The sequence below is a fragment of the Grammomys surdaster genome, unplaced genomic scaffold, assembly GCF_004785775.1.
Source record: "Grammomys surdaster isolate TR1022 unplaced genomic scaffold, NIH_TR_1.0 143, whole genome shotgun sequence".
Lineage (NCBI taxonomy): Eukaryota > Metazoa > Chordata > Mammalia > Rodentia > Muridae > Grammomys > Grammomys surdaster.
In genome coordinates, this window is record NW_021604601.1 from 3,833,994 (window position 1) to 3,849,276 (window position 15,283).

The window sequence follows — 15,283 nt, forward strand, 5'->3', positions numbered from 1 at the left end:
CCAGTACTCTCTTCTGGTCCTCAGACAGGCATGCATTTGGTACACAGACATGTATGTGGGCAAAAAACTCATACACATAAAGTAGTAAAATAAATGAACCTTTTATGAAAAGATGACCTAGAACATTCTACAACCTACAGCATTAGCAATGTTGTCTACAACTGCTCATGTGCCGGCACAGGCAGATCCCAGGAGAGACACACCCCATCCTAGGGACTACAAGCATCTGGGTGCAAACCATCTTCCCAAAGCCATGTCACTCCTGGCTTACCTGAACAAGAATATTGTTCCAGAATCACCTTCTTTTGCAGAACTTTCCACACCCATCACCAAAATATTTGCTGCATCTGTGATATAAAACCCCAGTCAAAGTTGTGCACCGAACGACATGACCTGCCGAGAGCAGCTTGAACGTGCTGTAATCTGTTCTCAGGAGCACACCACAGTCCAAGTGCTCCACAATCATCAACTTCTGCTTAAGACGCTGAGGGTTTTAACATGGGCAAATGGGGCTGGAGAGCCTGCTCAGTGGCTAAGACTGTTTGCTGTTCTTGCAGAGAACCCTAGTTCGGGTCCCAAACCCATGTTGTGTGGCTCACAACTACCTGTAACTCCAGCCACAGGTGCTCAAGTCCCATCTTCTGGCACACATGTGTACACACAGAGACACACATACTAATAAAAATAAATCTTACGAGGGCTGGAGAGCTGGCTCAGAGGTTAAGAGCTCTGCCTAGGTTCAATTCTGTGCACCTACACAGTGGTTCACAGCCATCTGTAGCTTCAGTTTCAGGGGATCTAACATCTTTTGGACTCTGGAGGGCACCAAGTGTGCACATGATGTACAGACAGAAATATAAGCAAAACACCCTCACACATAATAAAATGCTTTTCAAAAAGAAAAGTCTTACAAAATGAAAAGAAAGTAAGAAACTACTTCCCTAGAACATTCTACAACCTACAATATTAGCAATGTTGTCTATAAAAGCTTACTCATGCCGGGCAGTGGTGGTGCACGCCTTTAATCCCAGCACTTGGGAGGCAGAAGCAGGTGGATTTCTGAGTTCGAGGCCAGCCTGGTCTACAGAGTGAGTTCCAGGACAGCCAGAACTACACAGAGAAACCCTGTCTCGGAAAAACCACCACCACCAACAACAAAAAAGCTTATTCACACTGATGTTGATTCAGTAACCAGTAGTCCAGTTAATAGATATTACAATTTATGGTCAATACAACTATAGGTCAAAAATTAAATATCTTTGTACAAAATTAAAATAAAATACATAGAATTAGTACATTATTTCTTTAAATGACTTAAAATTCTTCTACTTTAGACCAGGTCTCAGTGCTCCAGGCTGGCCTCCAACACAGCATGTAACTGATGATGACTGTGAGCGTCTGGTCCCTCTGCCCCACCCACTGGGATTGCAGGTGTTCACCGCCATGCTTGGTTTTACTGATGCAGGAGACCATAGCCAGGGCTGTGTGCATGCTGCGCAAACACTTAACGACTGGTCTACATCCCCAGTTCTAGTGACTGTAAGTGGTACAAAGCTTGGATAAAAGGGGGAACACAGAGAACACAAGTGTGACAATGTAAAAACCCAGCTACTGTCAAGGTTAATCACGAAAACTGCAAGTATACTCACCTGTAGCCATATTATTTTTAGCCTTTTAAAGGTTGCAGAATGCATCAATATTCACTGTACCTTTTATATTGGCGTAATTAATAGTTCTTATAAGCAGATGTTCTGTAATGTTAAGTTCTAAACAATATATCCCAAGTAAGACATTGTTACTAATTTATACAGAGTTATATACAATGTCTTCTTCTTTTTAGTTTTTGTGTGTTTGAGACCATGTCTAACCATACGGCAGCCTGGCCTCACTGTCCTCTTCAGCCCCTCCAGTGAAGACATTACACTTGGTTTCTCACATCACCGTTCTCAAAGCCTCAGGATCCCTGGTGGGGTTTGATGGGGACAGAAACCCTAACCACCTTATGGAGCATACGCCCAACTCCCCTGAACACCTTATACTGACAAGACAGTTTATCTGCATAGCCCCAAGTAACTTAAGGGGAACGACAATCCCCAGGGCCACACTAGGGGCAGCCTCTGCTGTCAGCCCCTGACCAATTTCTCATCTCAGGATTTCTGCAGAGTATTGTTCTTCTAAGTCAACTTGTTTTGTCATCAAATATAGTCTGTTCATACAATTAACAATGAAAGCACTTGTCATTTCAACCCATTACGGGTTAAAAGACCAATGAGTCTTTATTTTTTGGTTTGTTTTCTGAGTCAGGGTCTCTATGTAGCCTTGGCTGCCCTGGAACTCACTATGTAGACAAGACTGCCCTTAAACTCCGAGAGATCTGACCTCCTCTGCCTCCTGAGTTTTAGGATTAAAGGCGTGCACCACCATCTGGGTGGACTACTCTCCAAGAGTCCTTCAAACTTTCCTAAAATACAAAGGAAATTTTCTTTCTTATATTCATGTTTAACTTTTGCTTTAATTTTCTTTCCTTAAAAGCATTAGGCAGCCGGGTGGTGGTGGTGCACGCCTTTAATCCCAGCACTTGGGAGGCAGAGGCTGGCGGATTTCTGAGTTTGAGGCCAACCTGGTCTACAGAGTTCCAGGACAGCCAGGACTACACAGAGAAACCCTGTCTCAAAAAGCCAAAAAATAAAAAATAAAATAAAATAAAATAAAATAAAATAAAATAAAATAAAATAAAATAAAATAAGCATTAGATGGCTGGAGAGATGGCTCAGTGTTTAAGAGTACTGACTGTTCTTCAAGAGGTCTTGAGTTCAATTCCCAGCAACCTCATGGTGGCTCACAACCATCTGTAATGGGATTTGATGCCCTTTTTTTTTGGTATGTTTGAAGACAGCTACAGTATACTCATATATATAAAATAAATAGGTAAATCTTTTTTTAAAAAGTATTAGGCTAATAATTTCTTTTAAAGCCTCTCTCAGGTCCTGTTACTATCATAGCTTTTAAAATAGCTTTTAAAAATGTTTATCAGTTATTATCATTATTATTTGTAAGGGGTGTGCATGTGTGCACGTGTGCTCGTGTGTGTGTGTGTGTGTGTGTGTGTGTGTGCGTGCTCATGCATGTACAAAATAGTTTTTTGTTTTTGGAGGCGGAGTTTCTCTGTGTAGCTCTGGCTGTCCTAGAATTTGCACTACAGACCAGGCTAGCCCCAAGAGATCCACCTGCCCCTGCTTCCCAAGTGCTGTGATCAAAGATGGGTACACCATAGCCTGGCTGTACAATAGTTTTTTAATGTTACAGAAAAACAGCAGTATGGAGCAGTGGTTCGGCCCGTGTGTTACATGACTGGACCTAGTTCACCATAGTGGGAAGTGCTGCAACTTTTAAGAGGTGAGGCCTACTGGAAGAGAGGTAATTGGATGTACACTTTCTTTTGAAAAGGACCCCAGCACTGTGTAGTGAGTAGCTTCCCTGCCACACGCTCTTCATCAGGATAGGGTCCTCAACACAGACCCCAAACAACGGGCAACTGTCATCCATGGACTGAAATCTGCAAACTGTGCCAAGATTAACCGTTCCCCTGTCTACATTTCCTGTAGGTATTTAATTCAGCAACAGGGAACTAGCACACATGTCTACATTTACTGTAGGCATTTAATTCAGCAACAGGGAGCTAGCACACACGTTCCTTGATCTTTTCAAGTCACAGAGAGTCTATAAAGATTAAAACAGCGTATCTGTCTTAATCCAAAAATTCTCTATAAATACATTTTTTTTTTTTTTTTGGTTTTTTCGAGACAGGGTTTCTCTGTGTAGCCCTGGCTGTCCTGGAACTCACTCTGTAGACCAGGCTGGCCTCGAACTCAGAAATCCGCCTGCCTCTGCCTCCCAAGTGCTGGGATTAAAGGCGTGCGCCACCACTGCCTGGCTTTTTTTTTTTTTTTCTATAAATACATTTAATCATGTCATTTGAATAAAGACTTTTGAGACCATTTTCTTTTTTTCTGAGATAAGGTCTCACTATATAGCTCTGGCTGTTCTGGAACTGGCTGTGTAGACCAGGCTGGCCTTAAACTCAGAGATCCAATTGTCTCTGCCTTCCAAGTGCATGCACCACTATGTGTGGCTGGGATGGACTATTTTCATAATACAAATCAGTGGAAAATGAAATGGGAACAGATGTCCAGTAGAAACGCTATGACAGGACAGTCATTCTCTAACACATAGTATACTTGGCCCTGGATTCAGGTGGCAGTACCTCTAGGTAGGCTTGTCACTTCCACATAGCCACAGGAGACCAGCTCTTGAGACAGACTTCCCAGGTGATACTCATCTGCTGTTGCGAACGCTGTGCACTGCATCAGGTCCTGTTTTGGGGATGATCACAGGACTGAGGTTAGAGAAGGGCTCAAGCACCTCCAGAGGCAGCTGGATGCTGCTAGGGAACTCTACTCTGCAAAGCCAACACTGCAAAGTGTGTGTGAACCTCAGGTGTGTATAAAGAGTTCAGTGAGGATGAAGGGGATGAGTTACATGGAGGCAAATCTCAGCTCCAGTTAGAAAAGAACCCATGTTTGCTAGCCAAAAAGGTGGACTGGGCGGCCCTGAAAGAGAACCCCTATCACACAAATGGTAGGATCAACACACACTAAAAAGGAAACCCGGTTGAAAGACATTTCAGTTCTCTAGTCCCCAGGATCTGTGGCTCCATTTACATCAGCATTAGCAGCTAACGTCACTAGCCTTGCAGGAGCAGAGCTCCCTCAATCCACAAAGGATCCAGTGTTTTCCCTGGTATGTAGCCACTAGTGGTCTGCATATCTGAGGGCATGTCCTGATTTGCAGTAGAGGAATGAGCAGAGTACAAGCTATGCAGACACTCACACTGTGTGTTATACACACAGAGTAAGCAATGCTCAGTGCGTTTCCAGACAGCAAATGCCTTGGCAGCCCATTTGGAAGTTCGAGTATCAATTTAGTTGGCTCAAGTCAGCTTTTTAGATTTATGATTAGGGCTGGAGAGATGGCTCAGTGGTTGAGAGCACTGGCTGCTCTTCCAGAGGTCCTGAGTTCAATTCCCAGCACCCACATGGTGGCTCACAGCTATCTATACTGGAATCTGATGCCCTCTTCTGGCATGCAGGTGTACATGCAGCTAGAGCACTCATTAGATTTATGATTAATTTATGTGTACCTGCGTGTGCCTGCGTGAGTGTTTCATGCACCATGTTTGTGCAGGTTCCCATGGAGGCCAGATAGTTGTAGGATAATCCCCTGGGGCTGTAGTCACAGGCAGTTATGAGCCACCAGATACTAGCTAGGGGCTGAGGCTTGGTCCTCTGCTACAGCAGGAAGCACTCTTAGTTGCTGAGACATCTCTCCAGCACCCAGACAAGCTTTTCAAATAAATCAGAGTGAGGATGGGCATGCCTAGCATATATGATGGTTTGATCCCCAGCACTGGAAAACAAAACTAAGAGTCAGGAAATACTACAGAACATTACTCCTAGGATTAAATATTACACAGCTTTCTGACATACACATCTGTTTATGCATGCATTGTATATCACTCACTATACATGTAAAATAACTTCATTTCTTTCTTTTTTTTTTTTTTTTTCCTTTGAGACAGGGTTTGTGTCCTGGAACTCAGTGTACAGACCAGGACGGCCTTCAACTCAGAGATCGTCCTGCCTCTGCCTCCTAAGTGTTGAGATTAAAGGAATGTGCCACTACCGCCCAATAATTTATTAGAAATATGGTCAAAAGTTTGAAAATCAGCATCAGAGCTGATGTCACAGAAAACAAAAAATAAAGATTTCAGACAAAAAGTTTTGGGGAAAATGTATTTCATTAATAAAATAGGGCTGTTGATAAACTAATCATAACTGTTCGGTATTTCCTGGTACAGCTTGTCTGTCTCCTTGGCCACATCAGATGCCAGGCTCTCCCCCATGCTCTGTCATTCACAGTAGGAACCCTGGTGGAGCTCTGTAAGAACTTCTTGGTTCTTCCAATTCCCCTGGCCTAACTCTCAACTTCTCAAAAGATGATTCAGCCAGCCTAGCCTTTTCTGAGTCAGTTACACATTCTGCCCCGTTCATAAGCAGCATGGGAGAAAATGGAAGATTTCAGTATCCACACAGAATGTCACACTAAGGAGACACCCACTCAGAAGTGCAGGAAGTAACCTAATGGAAGCAACTGAGCAAGGACTAGTTGAGAGCACTGGCTGCTCTTCAGAGGACCCAGGGTTGATTGCTTAGCATGCACACAGAGCTCATGACTGTGTAACTCCCGAAGAAATCAGTCAGATAACCCTCAACTAGTGAAGAATGTGAGGATAAGCAGTACCCTCCTCTTGAAGACAACTGACAAACTACAGCTCAGTCACACAGGGAAAACATGAAAATGCTTCCATCTAAGAGTCAAGGAAGCCAAAGGTGGGAATCGCAGTTTGCAGCAGGCAGGATTGTGCTTATGGTATAGACACGAGGGGCTCCAAAGAGGCCTGCCATGTGTGAGCAGATGTGAAGACAGCTCAACGGAATCCTCTGAGACCTAGAACGCTTCCTGAAGCTTGCTGGACAGAGTCAGAGTAGCAGAGTCTGTCTGAATGATTTTCGTGACTGCAGCTGACAGAGGTGGTTTGGTTTGCAGCAGAAGAGCAGAGGCACAGAATGGAGATATCATAAAAAGGAGAAAAACCAGGAGAGGATGGGCCTGTGGCTGCCCTGCACAGGAGAGAATGCAGGCAAGTCTCTCTACCACCGCCTGGAAACTCAGCACAAAAGCACACACCCAGAGCAGATTCAAGTTTAGCATGTCTTTCTTTTCCTTCTCTCTCTCTCCCTCCTACCTCCCCCCCCCCCCCCCCCCCCCTCTGTGTCTCCCCCCTCCACTCCGCTTTTTTTTTTTTTTTTTTTTTTGAGGTAAGATCTCTCTATGAAGCCCTGGACATCTTGGAACTCACTATGTAGACCAGGTTGGCCTCAAACCCCAAGATCTTCCTGCTTCTGCCCCATGAGTACAGGGAGTTAAGGCGTGTGTCACCACACCCCACTCAAAGTGTAGCATTTCTAAAATGTGACCTGTGAGAACAGACAGACGGGTTCCACACAGATCCTCTAGTGTCTTTGACTAAGTGCAAGATCTGAACATCCCCAACTAGGATGGATGTCTCTGAACGAGGCAGTCCCTACCTCAATGGATCTCAGTCAAAAGGCTGAGATGTGACCATCCCTGCCTCTTCTGTGTTATGTTGCTGGCCTGTCCCTCTGTGATAGAATGCAAGTTTGGACTCTCAAAGGATGAGATGTGAAAAATTACTCAATCACTTATTTTATGAGAAAATGTATCCTAAGCTGATGAAGAATACATCTTCAAACACAATGCTTTACTTAAGCCTAAGTCTTTGTTGTAAGCTTTCCTGTCCCCCCATATTGGATGGCCTGTGTTTCCTGAGGACTTACTTGTGCTTTCCTCAGGATACAGGCAGTTTAGGTGACTTGCCTGTACTTATGTACGGCTGTGGGCTGGTTCTATTAATAAACACATCACAAGTTTTAGAAAGACTTTCTGGCATCTTGTCTGGGAACTCTTTCATGGAAGCCCACTTGGGAAGGGGAGAGATTCACGCAGTAGGCCGATTTTGTTTAACTGTAACACTATGTTCATTTGTAAGCAGCTTTCATTTCATTGTCTTTTCTAGGGTTTTTTGTTTTTAAACATCTTAAAGTGCTAGTTAAATTTACATATGTTGAAGTATATTTCAGGTTTTAGGAAGGGAACTTGTTCCTAAATAGATGACTGAAGCCTTATAAAACAGTTACTGGATTAGGCCTCAGATTTACACCTTTCTATTTTAAAATGTAAAACAAACAAACCCACCCTGTTTCAGCTTGTTCCTTTGACCACAGAAGATTCCGTCCAGCAGATGGGGCTAGCCATCTATTCATGGGGCTATTCATCTATCCCTGGTTGGAGAACTGCAGCATTCTCTGTGCAGTGGCATGGTAGCTTCTATTTTACTGACACTGGGACAGAAAAGACTTGTATCTGGCCTTTATCCTTAGATTAGTTCCTAGTAGAACTGAAGCCAGTGTTAATTCCTTAGTGACATGGGACACTGGATCATCACTTGGGGATCTGCCTTCTTTTTCTGGCACACAGCTTATATGCCCTGGAATTCCTTGCCTGACAGAATGTTGTTTATTCTACTGAGGTAACTCTTGGGCTCTGAGTGGATTCAGGATAGGGACTGGATGCTGGGAACATAAACTCTGACTCAGAGCTTGCAACCTTCTGCTCCACCTCTCGGGAGGTGGGAAGGTAGCACTCCCACCCACAGCCCTATAGATGGAAAAGATCTCTGCCTCTTTTCCAATGAGTACACAGTTAAGTACAAGGCATGGCTTGAAGATATCATTCAAGATTCAAAGTTAACAAAGGCCTTGACTCTGACTCGAAACTGTTTATAGCTTAAAGGACAGATGCAAAGTGCATCTGAAAAATCCCCAGGAACCCCGTAACAGCAATAATCAAACCAAGTAATGCCTTGTACTTGCAGAGGGTAAAACAGCCAAACCCCCACTGCCTCACGTGCCTGCCTCACGTGCCACGTCTTTACCCTGTGCAGTCACCACAGGCTAGCAATGAGTACCTGCCGGTTGGCAGTTAAATCTCTTCAGACGCATTTCTGGTTCAGTTCTTAGGAAAACAGGTGTCTCAAAGCTGCAACCCTGGCTGGACTGGCTGGCAGCTCCTTGCCTAGACCTCCCAGCCTAACTAACCCTCCTGAATAATGATGAGGCCTACCTGCACCACATTTCTGACATGGGCAACTGACTCCAGCAAGTTAAGCTTTCTGTAGGTCTGGCTATGTTAGGCTTCCAAAGTTTCCTACAGAATTCTGAGCTGGTTGCCCAGTTCTCTTGAGAGGCTACAGTACAACACTCACTGGCTTAGTGTACACGGGGCCAGATGCACTTAAGGGCCTCAGAACTAGTAGGCTTTACCTCATTCACAGACAGATCTGGAAGGTTGGTCCTTGACGGCTGCCGGGTCCGGGATGCTTTCAGTGGCCTCTTGATCTGCGGAAGGTCTTGTTTGGGAACAAGTGCTTCATTTGATACAGATGAGTGATGCCTCTTTGCTGCTTTTATAAACCACTTAGAACACAAGAGATTTGGTTTGTGGGTCATGTTCCTGTGAGTGCCAAAGAGGTGCATCCTTGGCCAGTGTGCTTTTCCATCCAACCAATGGACAGCATTTAAGGGGAAGAGTCTGCTTGTGTCTGGTATTATCCGGCTCATTTCCAGGATCTTTGGCTTATTCAAACTGTCAGCTGTTATACTTGGAAAGAGTGAGTCTAAATGTTGCTGTGTTGTCAGGCCGTTGTGGCACGCTGTACTTTCAAACTTCGTAAGTGGTCTTAATGTAAGCCGAGTAAGTCTCTGGCACCGAGGAGCCTTTGCTGATACACTTTGTAAACTTGCCAGGGTTTGGAGAAGTCGGGCTGGCATGATCACATCTTAGACTGAAAGAAGAAGAGTTAAAAAGTCAGGTTGGGTTTTAAATGTATGTTTAAAGTACACATATATTTCCTCAGGAAAATTATCCTCTGTTAAAAATGTGTCCCACATGGGCTGGAGAGATGGCTCAGCAGTTATAAGCACTGGTTCCCTTCTGTTTGGTGTCTGAGACACAGTCTCACACTACCTGGCCTCGAATGCAAACTCACTATGTAGAGCAGACTGGCCTCAGACTCATGAAGATGTGCTTGTCTCTGCCTCCTGAGTGCTAGGACTAAAGGCTTGTGCCACACACTGCGCCCAGCACCTGTTCTTGGAGAAAACCCAGGTTTAATTTCCAGTACCTATATAGTAGCTCACAACTGCCTAACTCCAGTTCTAGGAATCTGGTGCCCTCTTCTGACATGCGCATGGTGTACAAACATGCATAAAACAAAACACTCATAAAAATTGTAAAACAGAAATATTATAACCTAATCCTATCTATCTACTTATATATACATATTTAATATATATTATTGTATATTAATAACATTTTATTAATATACATTAGTATATACTATATTAATATATATGTAGCTGAGCCACAGCTTGGTAGGTAGGTATTCAGGACAAGTAAGGCCCTAGTTTTCTCAGTCTTGCAAACATACACTTTCACTTTTTCCATTTACTCATTTTTTGGCCTCTTTCTGGGAAATTATAAAATTATAAATTTACTCTCAATAACAAAGATGATAAAAGAAAAAGAGGTGATGGAACCTCTTCATTATTTTTTTGCAAGAATACCAAATATTTAAAAATAGCTGAGTGTGAGGGTCACATCTTTAGTCTCAGAACTTAGGAGGCAGAGGCAGGAGAAGGTGAGTTCAGGGCTAGCCTGCTCTACACAGTGAGTTCCAAGCCAGTAAGAGATTCATATGGAGACTCTCAAAAACAAACCAACCAAAGAAATAAAAACCTCCAACAAAACCAACTTATATGCATATGCACACACACCAACCTGTAACTACACATTCTTTATTCAACCTTTATAATTAAAACATCAACTAGCTGAGACCACAGGTGCATCCAAGGCCAAGTATCCCTGCCATCATATCTTAGCTCCTTTGGAAAAGACAGGCATTTTTCTCCTCTTCACTGAAAAACCATAGAAGAGACCAAACCGCAGAGCTGAGTACAAGACCGCAAGCCAACAGCAAGAGGTCACTCAGTTCTACTGGAAAGGCTCCCAGAAAGACCGAGATGGCTTTCATCTTTCAAGGGGAGAGGTGTTTCCAGGCAGGGGGCTGGGCATAGGAGTAGAGTATATTAGACCTATTATACAGACAAGTTAGACAGGTGTATTAGACAGGCACACCCAGGAAAGCACACACAGAGCCTGAAGGAAATGGGCTGTTAGATGTAATTTCCCTCCTCGACTTACAATATAAAATAGCACGCTCTTTTAGAAGCAAGCCTATAGTAAGCAGTAATAACAATTCTTAAAAATTAGGTGCCAGAGATTCAAGCACCACTCAGAGACTTCATAATTCACAGAAAACCCAGAGAGAACACGACACACCAAATACTATGCAGTCTTGACAAGGGAGCACCTGGAGTGAGGAGTCTGGCACACTCAGGGGTAACATTTGCAATGGTTTGTGAAAGGGCAGAGATCAGGAAAGCAAACAGGCCAGGTACACTGTGTTATTTACCTAACAAATGGGCTGTAACTTCAGCAGAGGGGGAAGTGAGCTGCAGGAGAGAAGGGTGAGAACGTATCGGGATACAAAGAGACACCTTAAATGGTCCTACAGGTTCCAAAGGTGGAGAAGCCAGGGCTGTGGAATCAGTGTCACATAGTCAGGTGTCTCAGAACCATGTCTCTGCTAATGCTTCGAGGGAAGAGCGGAGGAAGACTCGGACGTGATGTTCCAGCATCTTCTACATTCCAAATGCTGTTCTACCTCACAATAGCCCAGAGGAGAAGACTGGGTCTAGAGGCTAGTTGCTCACAGTTAGACTTGGTGGGTAAATATGCCTGCTGTTACACCTGATGACCTAAGTTCAATCCCCAAACCCACATGGTAAGAGAGAACTGGTTCCTGTGGTTACCCTCTGACTGACCTCTATACACCTCCTCCCCAATGAAAACAAAGCAAAAAAACACTCCAGCTTTCCCTATTGCAAGGACTATGTTCTTACCACTATCTTAGTCAGCAGTAAAACCCCATCAGAAGGGGTTAAACGTTATTAAAGTCAATTTTACCCACTCTTTTCTTCCGTCAGTGCAGCATCTACAAGGCTTATGATCTCCTGGACTCGGCCTACATCCCGATTTTAGCCATTACTCCCCAGACTCCACCATCTTTCCTGTCCTTTCCTTCTACTACCCAAAGCCAATAGCTCTTTCCCCTCAACAGAACCTACAATTTCCAGGCTTTACCCCCCCCCCCAATTCCCACTTCCTTCACACCCAGCTAATGTTCCATGTCTACTTTTTTTATTGGATATTTTATTTACATACAGATGTCATCCCCTTCCCATTTCCCCTCCCTAGAACCCCCAACCTATCCTCCCTCCTCCTTTATGCTTTTATACCACTTTAATTACATGCAAGTATTAAGGTCAGTTCTAGGTTGAGGGTCTAGCAATACAATAGATGCAAATAGTCAAGGAACAAGCAAAACAATAAACACAAATAGTCGAAGAAAGAGCAAGGCATTAAACTGATTTACGTGAACACTCCCATGATCACTGTTTCTAAGGGCTTATCAGGATGACCAAAGTATCTGAGTCTACTTCCCTGTCCTAGGTCATTTTCATGTCTGAAGCCTATATCCTTGTTCTAGCCTAAAATTTAGATTCCTGTCTGAAATTACTTCTTTGTTCTAGCCTAATGTCAGATTCCTGCCTGAGGCCTACTTCCTTGTCCTTGGCCAATGTCATATTCCTGCCAAGCAGCCCCTTTCCTTATCTTTGACCCGTGTCAGATTCTTGTCAAGCAGCCCTAAAGGCTCTCCGCCTCTCCCCCTTTTTTATTTCATTAACAAGACTGAGCCTGTCTTAGGTCGTTCTGACAAGAATGCCTTCCTTATCCGTCATGAAATATGCATTATCAAAAGCAGTGAACTTATGTCTTAGGTTGGTAAGGCTCTGTGCAGAATCTTACCCATCCTTGGCTTGCCAGCCTGTTAATTTAATAACTCTGTCTGGGGGTCCATGTCTACTCTTACAACCTCCCATTCACTGTGAACCCCCGAATCCCTCTCTCTTCTATAGCCATGTGACATAACCTCATTCCTAACTGAACAGGATTCACCTGATTTAATTTTGCCTACATTCTTGCAGCTCATGAGAGACAGCCAACTAATCACCTCCTAGCACCCTCTCCAGCCAGGGCCACTCTGGGTCTTCTACACTGCTCAGGACCGTATGCCACCCCCTCCTCACATTTTCAGCCCCCTCCTAGTTTCTCATTCTCAATAATGACCTCAATTCCTCCTCCACTAACAAAATGGAAACTGAAAGTTCTACAAGATGACTCCTCAGCCATCATCAGCCTGCATTCATTGCTTCTGTGCCCAGCGATCAATCCTCCCTCTTTAAAATTTTTATTAAACAGGCATACGTGTTTGTCTGCATGTATCTGTGCACTACAAGAATGCCTGGTGCCAAAAAAAAAAAAAAGGAAAAGAATGCCTGGTGCCACAGAGGACAGAAGAGGGCATTGGATGCCTGGCAACTCACTGCCCACTCCTGGAAGCAGCTTTTCATTTGGCTTCTAGAATACCACACTGGCCATTTTCCTTCTGTCTTTCTTTGCTGGTTCCTCATCCATTCAAGCACGTGATACATCAGGTCTCAGACTCTGGGCCACTTCTCTTCCCAATCAGTCTCTTGGTGACCTTACCTGACCCTGTGTTTTATAAATCATTATGACGAGTAGCACAGATTTATCTCTAAATCACCCCGAGCACCAACAATGTAACAAGCTCAAAACTGGACATCTGGACTCTTCCACAAGACCACACCCTTCCCTATTCAAGTGCCAATCATATACTTGTATTTGCTCAAGTCCTACGCCTGGAATTTGCTTCAACTTTTCTCTTCAGTCCCCATACTCAGTCAGTAAATCCCACCGGCCTTTTCAGGCCAGTATCCACCACAAATACTTTCCCAAGTTTCTGTTTTATTCAATGATGATTATAATAGCCATTTACCAGCTTATGATGGTTGGCCTTTATCTGACTAGCTTTAGAACAACCATGAAGACACAGCCCTCTGTCTGTGACAGACTTTCTAGGGTAGGTTAAGAAGAGGGAAGACCCAGTGAAATGTGGCTAGGACCATGCCTTGGGGTGGGTTGCCAACTTTCTAGCTGAGCAATGCAAGGCTCCTGCCTGCTCCTGCCTCCATGTCTAACCTGCTGTGACGGACTGTAGCTGAGTAGCAAACCCTTCCTCCCTTCAGCTGCTCCTCTTCAGGCAGCTTGTCACGTGGAAGGCAACTGACACATTGGTCCTCTGCCTCTGTTCTCAACCTCTGACAGCTTATACATGATGGAGTACAGCAAACATTCTGAGACTGCAACTAGAACCCTATCTTCTTCTAGTGTCAAATTTGATGATGGCTTTACATTTACAATAAAAGCCCCTAAGACGGCCTTCAGAGCTTGTATTTTCCTGGCCTTTTGCACCACTGTGGCATTCCCTATAGGAATGCTTTTGTTCCAGGCCCCCTGGGTCTTTCTGGATCTTTCCACTTACCTGTCCTCAAGCTCTCCTCTCACCATTTTCTACTTTGTCCTCGTATTTAACATCACTTACATACCTTGTATTTTTAGTTTATTAATTCATGCAATGGCTATGAACGGAGTCCTTACCGTGTGCCAAGCATTATGCTAGCTCTGGAAACGGACAAATATCCCTTACACTTGGAGTGGGAAACAGTAAATGTGGCAAATAAATGATACACAGATATATATTAGATAGGGACAATGATATCATAAAGCAATAAAGGAGATTTTTGTCTCTCCTCAAAACAGGTTTCTGTATTTGCCCCCTGTGTTCAGTGACGATAGTGTCCTTGGACACAAAGGTGTCAACTACATTTTAAAATGAAACAAGCCGTTCTTGGGCATTTATCTTTAAGAATAATATGCCCATGTGCCTAAGAATAGCACTAATTGCACTCAGTGTTTTATATAAAAGACATTAAGTTGGGAGTGGGACATGGGTAGGCCTAGGCATTTGGGTTTGAGGGGAGGGCTGGGGGTGTTGGTGGACATAAGCAAAATACGTTGTATATGAGATGCAGAATACCATCAATTAAAAAAGCGGCTGCATCCAGGTTAGCTTCAGCGGGCAAGTGGTGCTGACCTTTGGGAGCACGTCTTCCAATTCCTAAGTTCAAGGTGATTTCATGCTTCTTGGCAGCTATTACTATGCCCTGCCTCCAACGCTGGGTCGGGAGTGTTTGTCCTAGGTGCTTCGGACTCCCGACTAAATCCTGAGGCCCTGGCCGAAGCCCACACCTCCTCACCAGCCTCTCAGGCTGGGGAAGCGCGAAGCACTGACCTGCGCGCGGAGAGGAGGACCCCGACGCCCACGCGCACGCTCCCGTCGTAGGCGCTTCTGCGGAAACACACTCCGCCCCGCCCCTCTGCGGCGCAGGCGCACTGCAAGCCCCCAGGCTGGCCAGCCGGGGCACGTGACCATCCAAACACGTGACCGCTCCGCGCACTCCTTTCCGCTCGGCGGGCT

At 44.5% G+C, this 15,283-nt stretch overlaps 1 protein-coding gene across 3 annotated transcripts in view; it reads right to left on the reverse strand.

Moving 5' to 3' along the window:
- Rmnd1 (required for meiotic nuclear division 1 homolog) overlaps positions 1–15,283 on the reverse strand; it is a 33,898-nt gene that overhangs the window by 17,063 nt on the left and 1,552 nt on the right. The window contains exons 1-4 of one of the 3 annotated variants that reach the window (XM_028764317.1): positions 15,098–15,193; positions 9,024–9,544; positions 4,265–4,373; positions 272–347 (exon numbers count right to left, since the gene is read on the reverse strand). In XM_028764317.1, the coding sequence (XP_028620150.1) occupies positions 272–347; positions 4,265–4,373; positions 9,024–9,530 (692 nt within the window). In that variant the 5' untranslated portion in view covers positions 9,531–9,544; positions 15,098–15,193. The other 2 variants (XM_028764318.1, XM_028764316.1) reach the window with 2 other exon arrangements.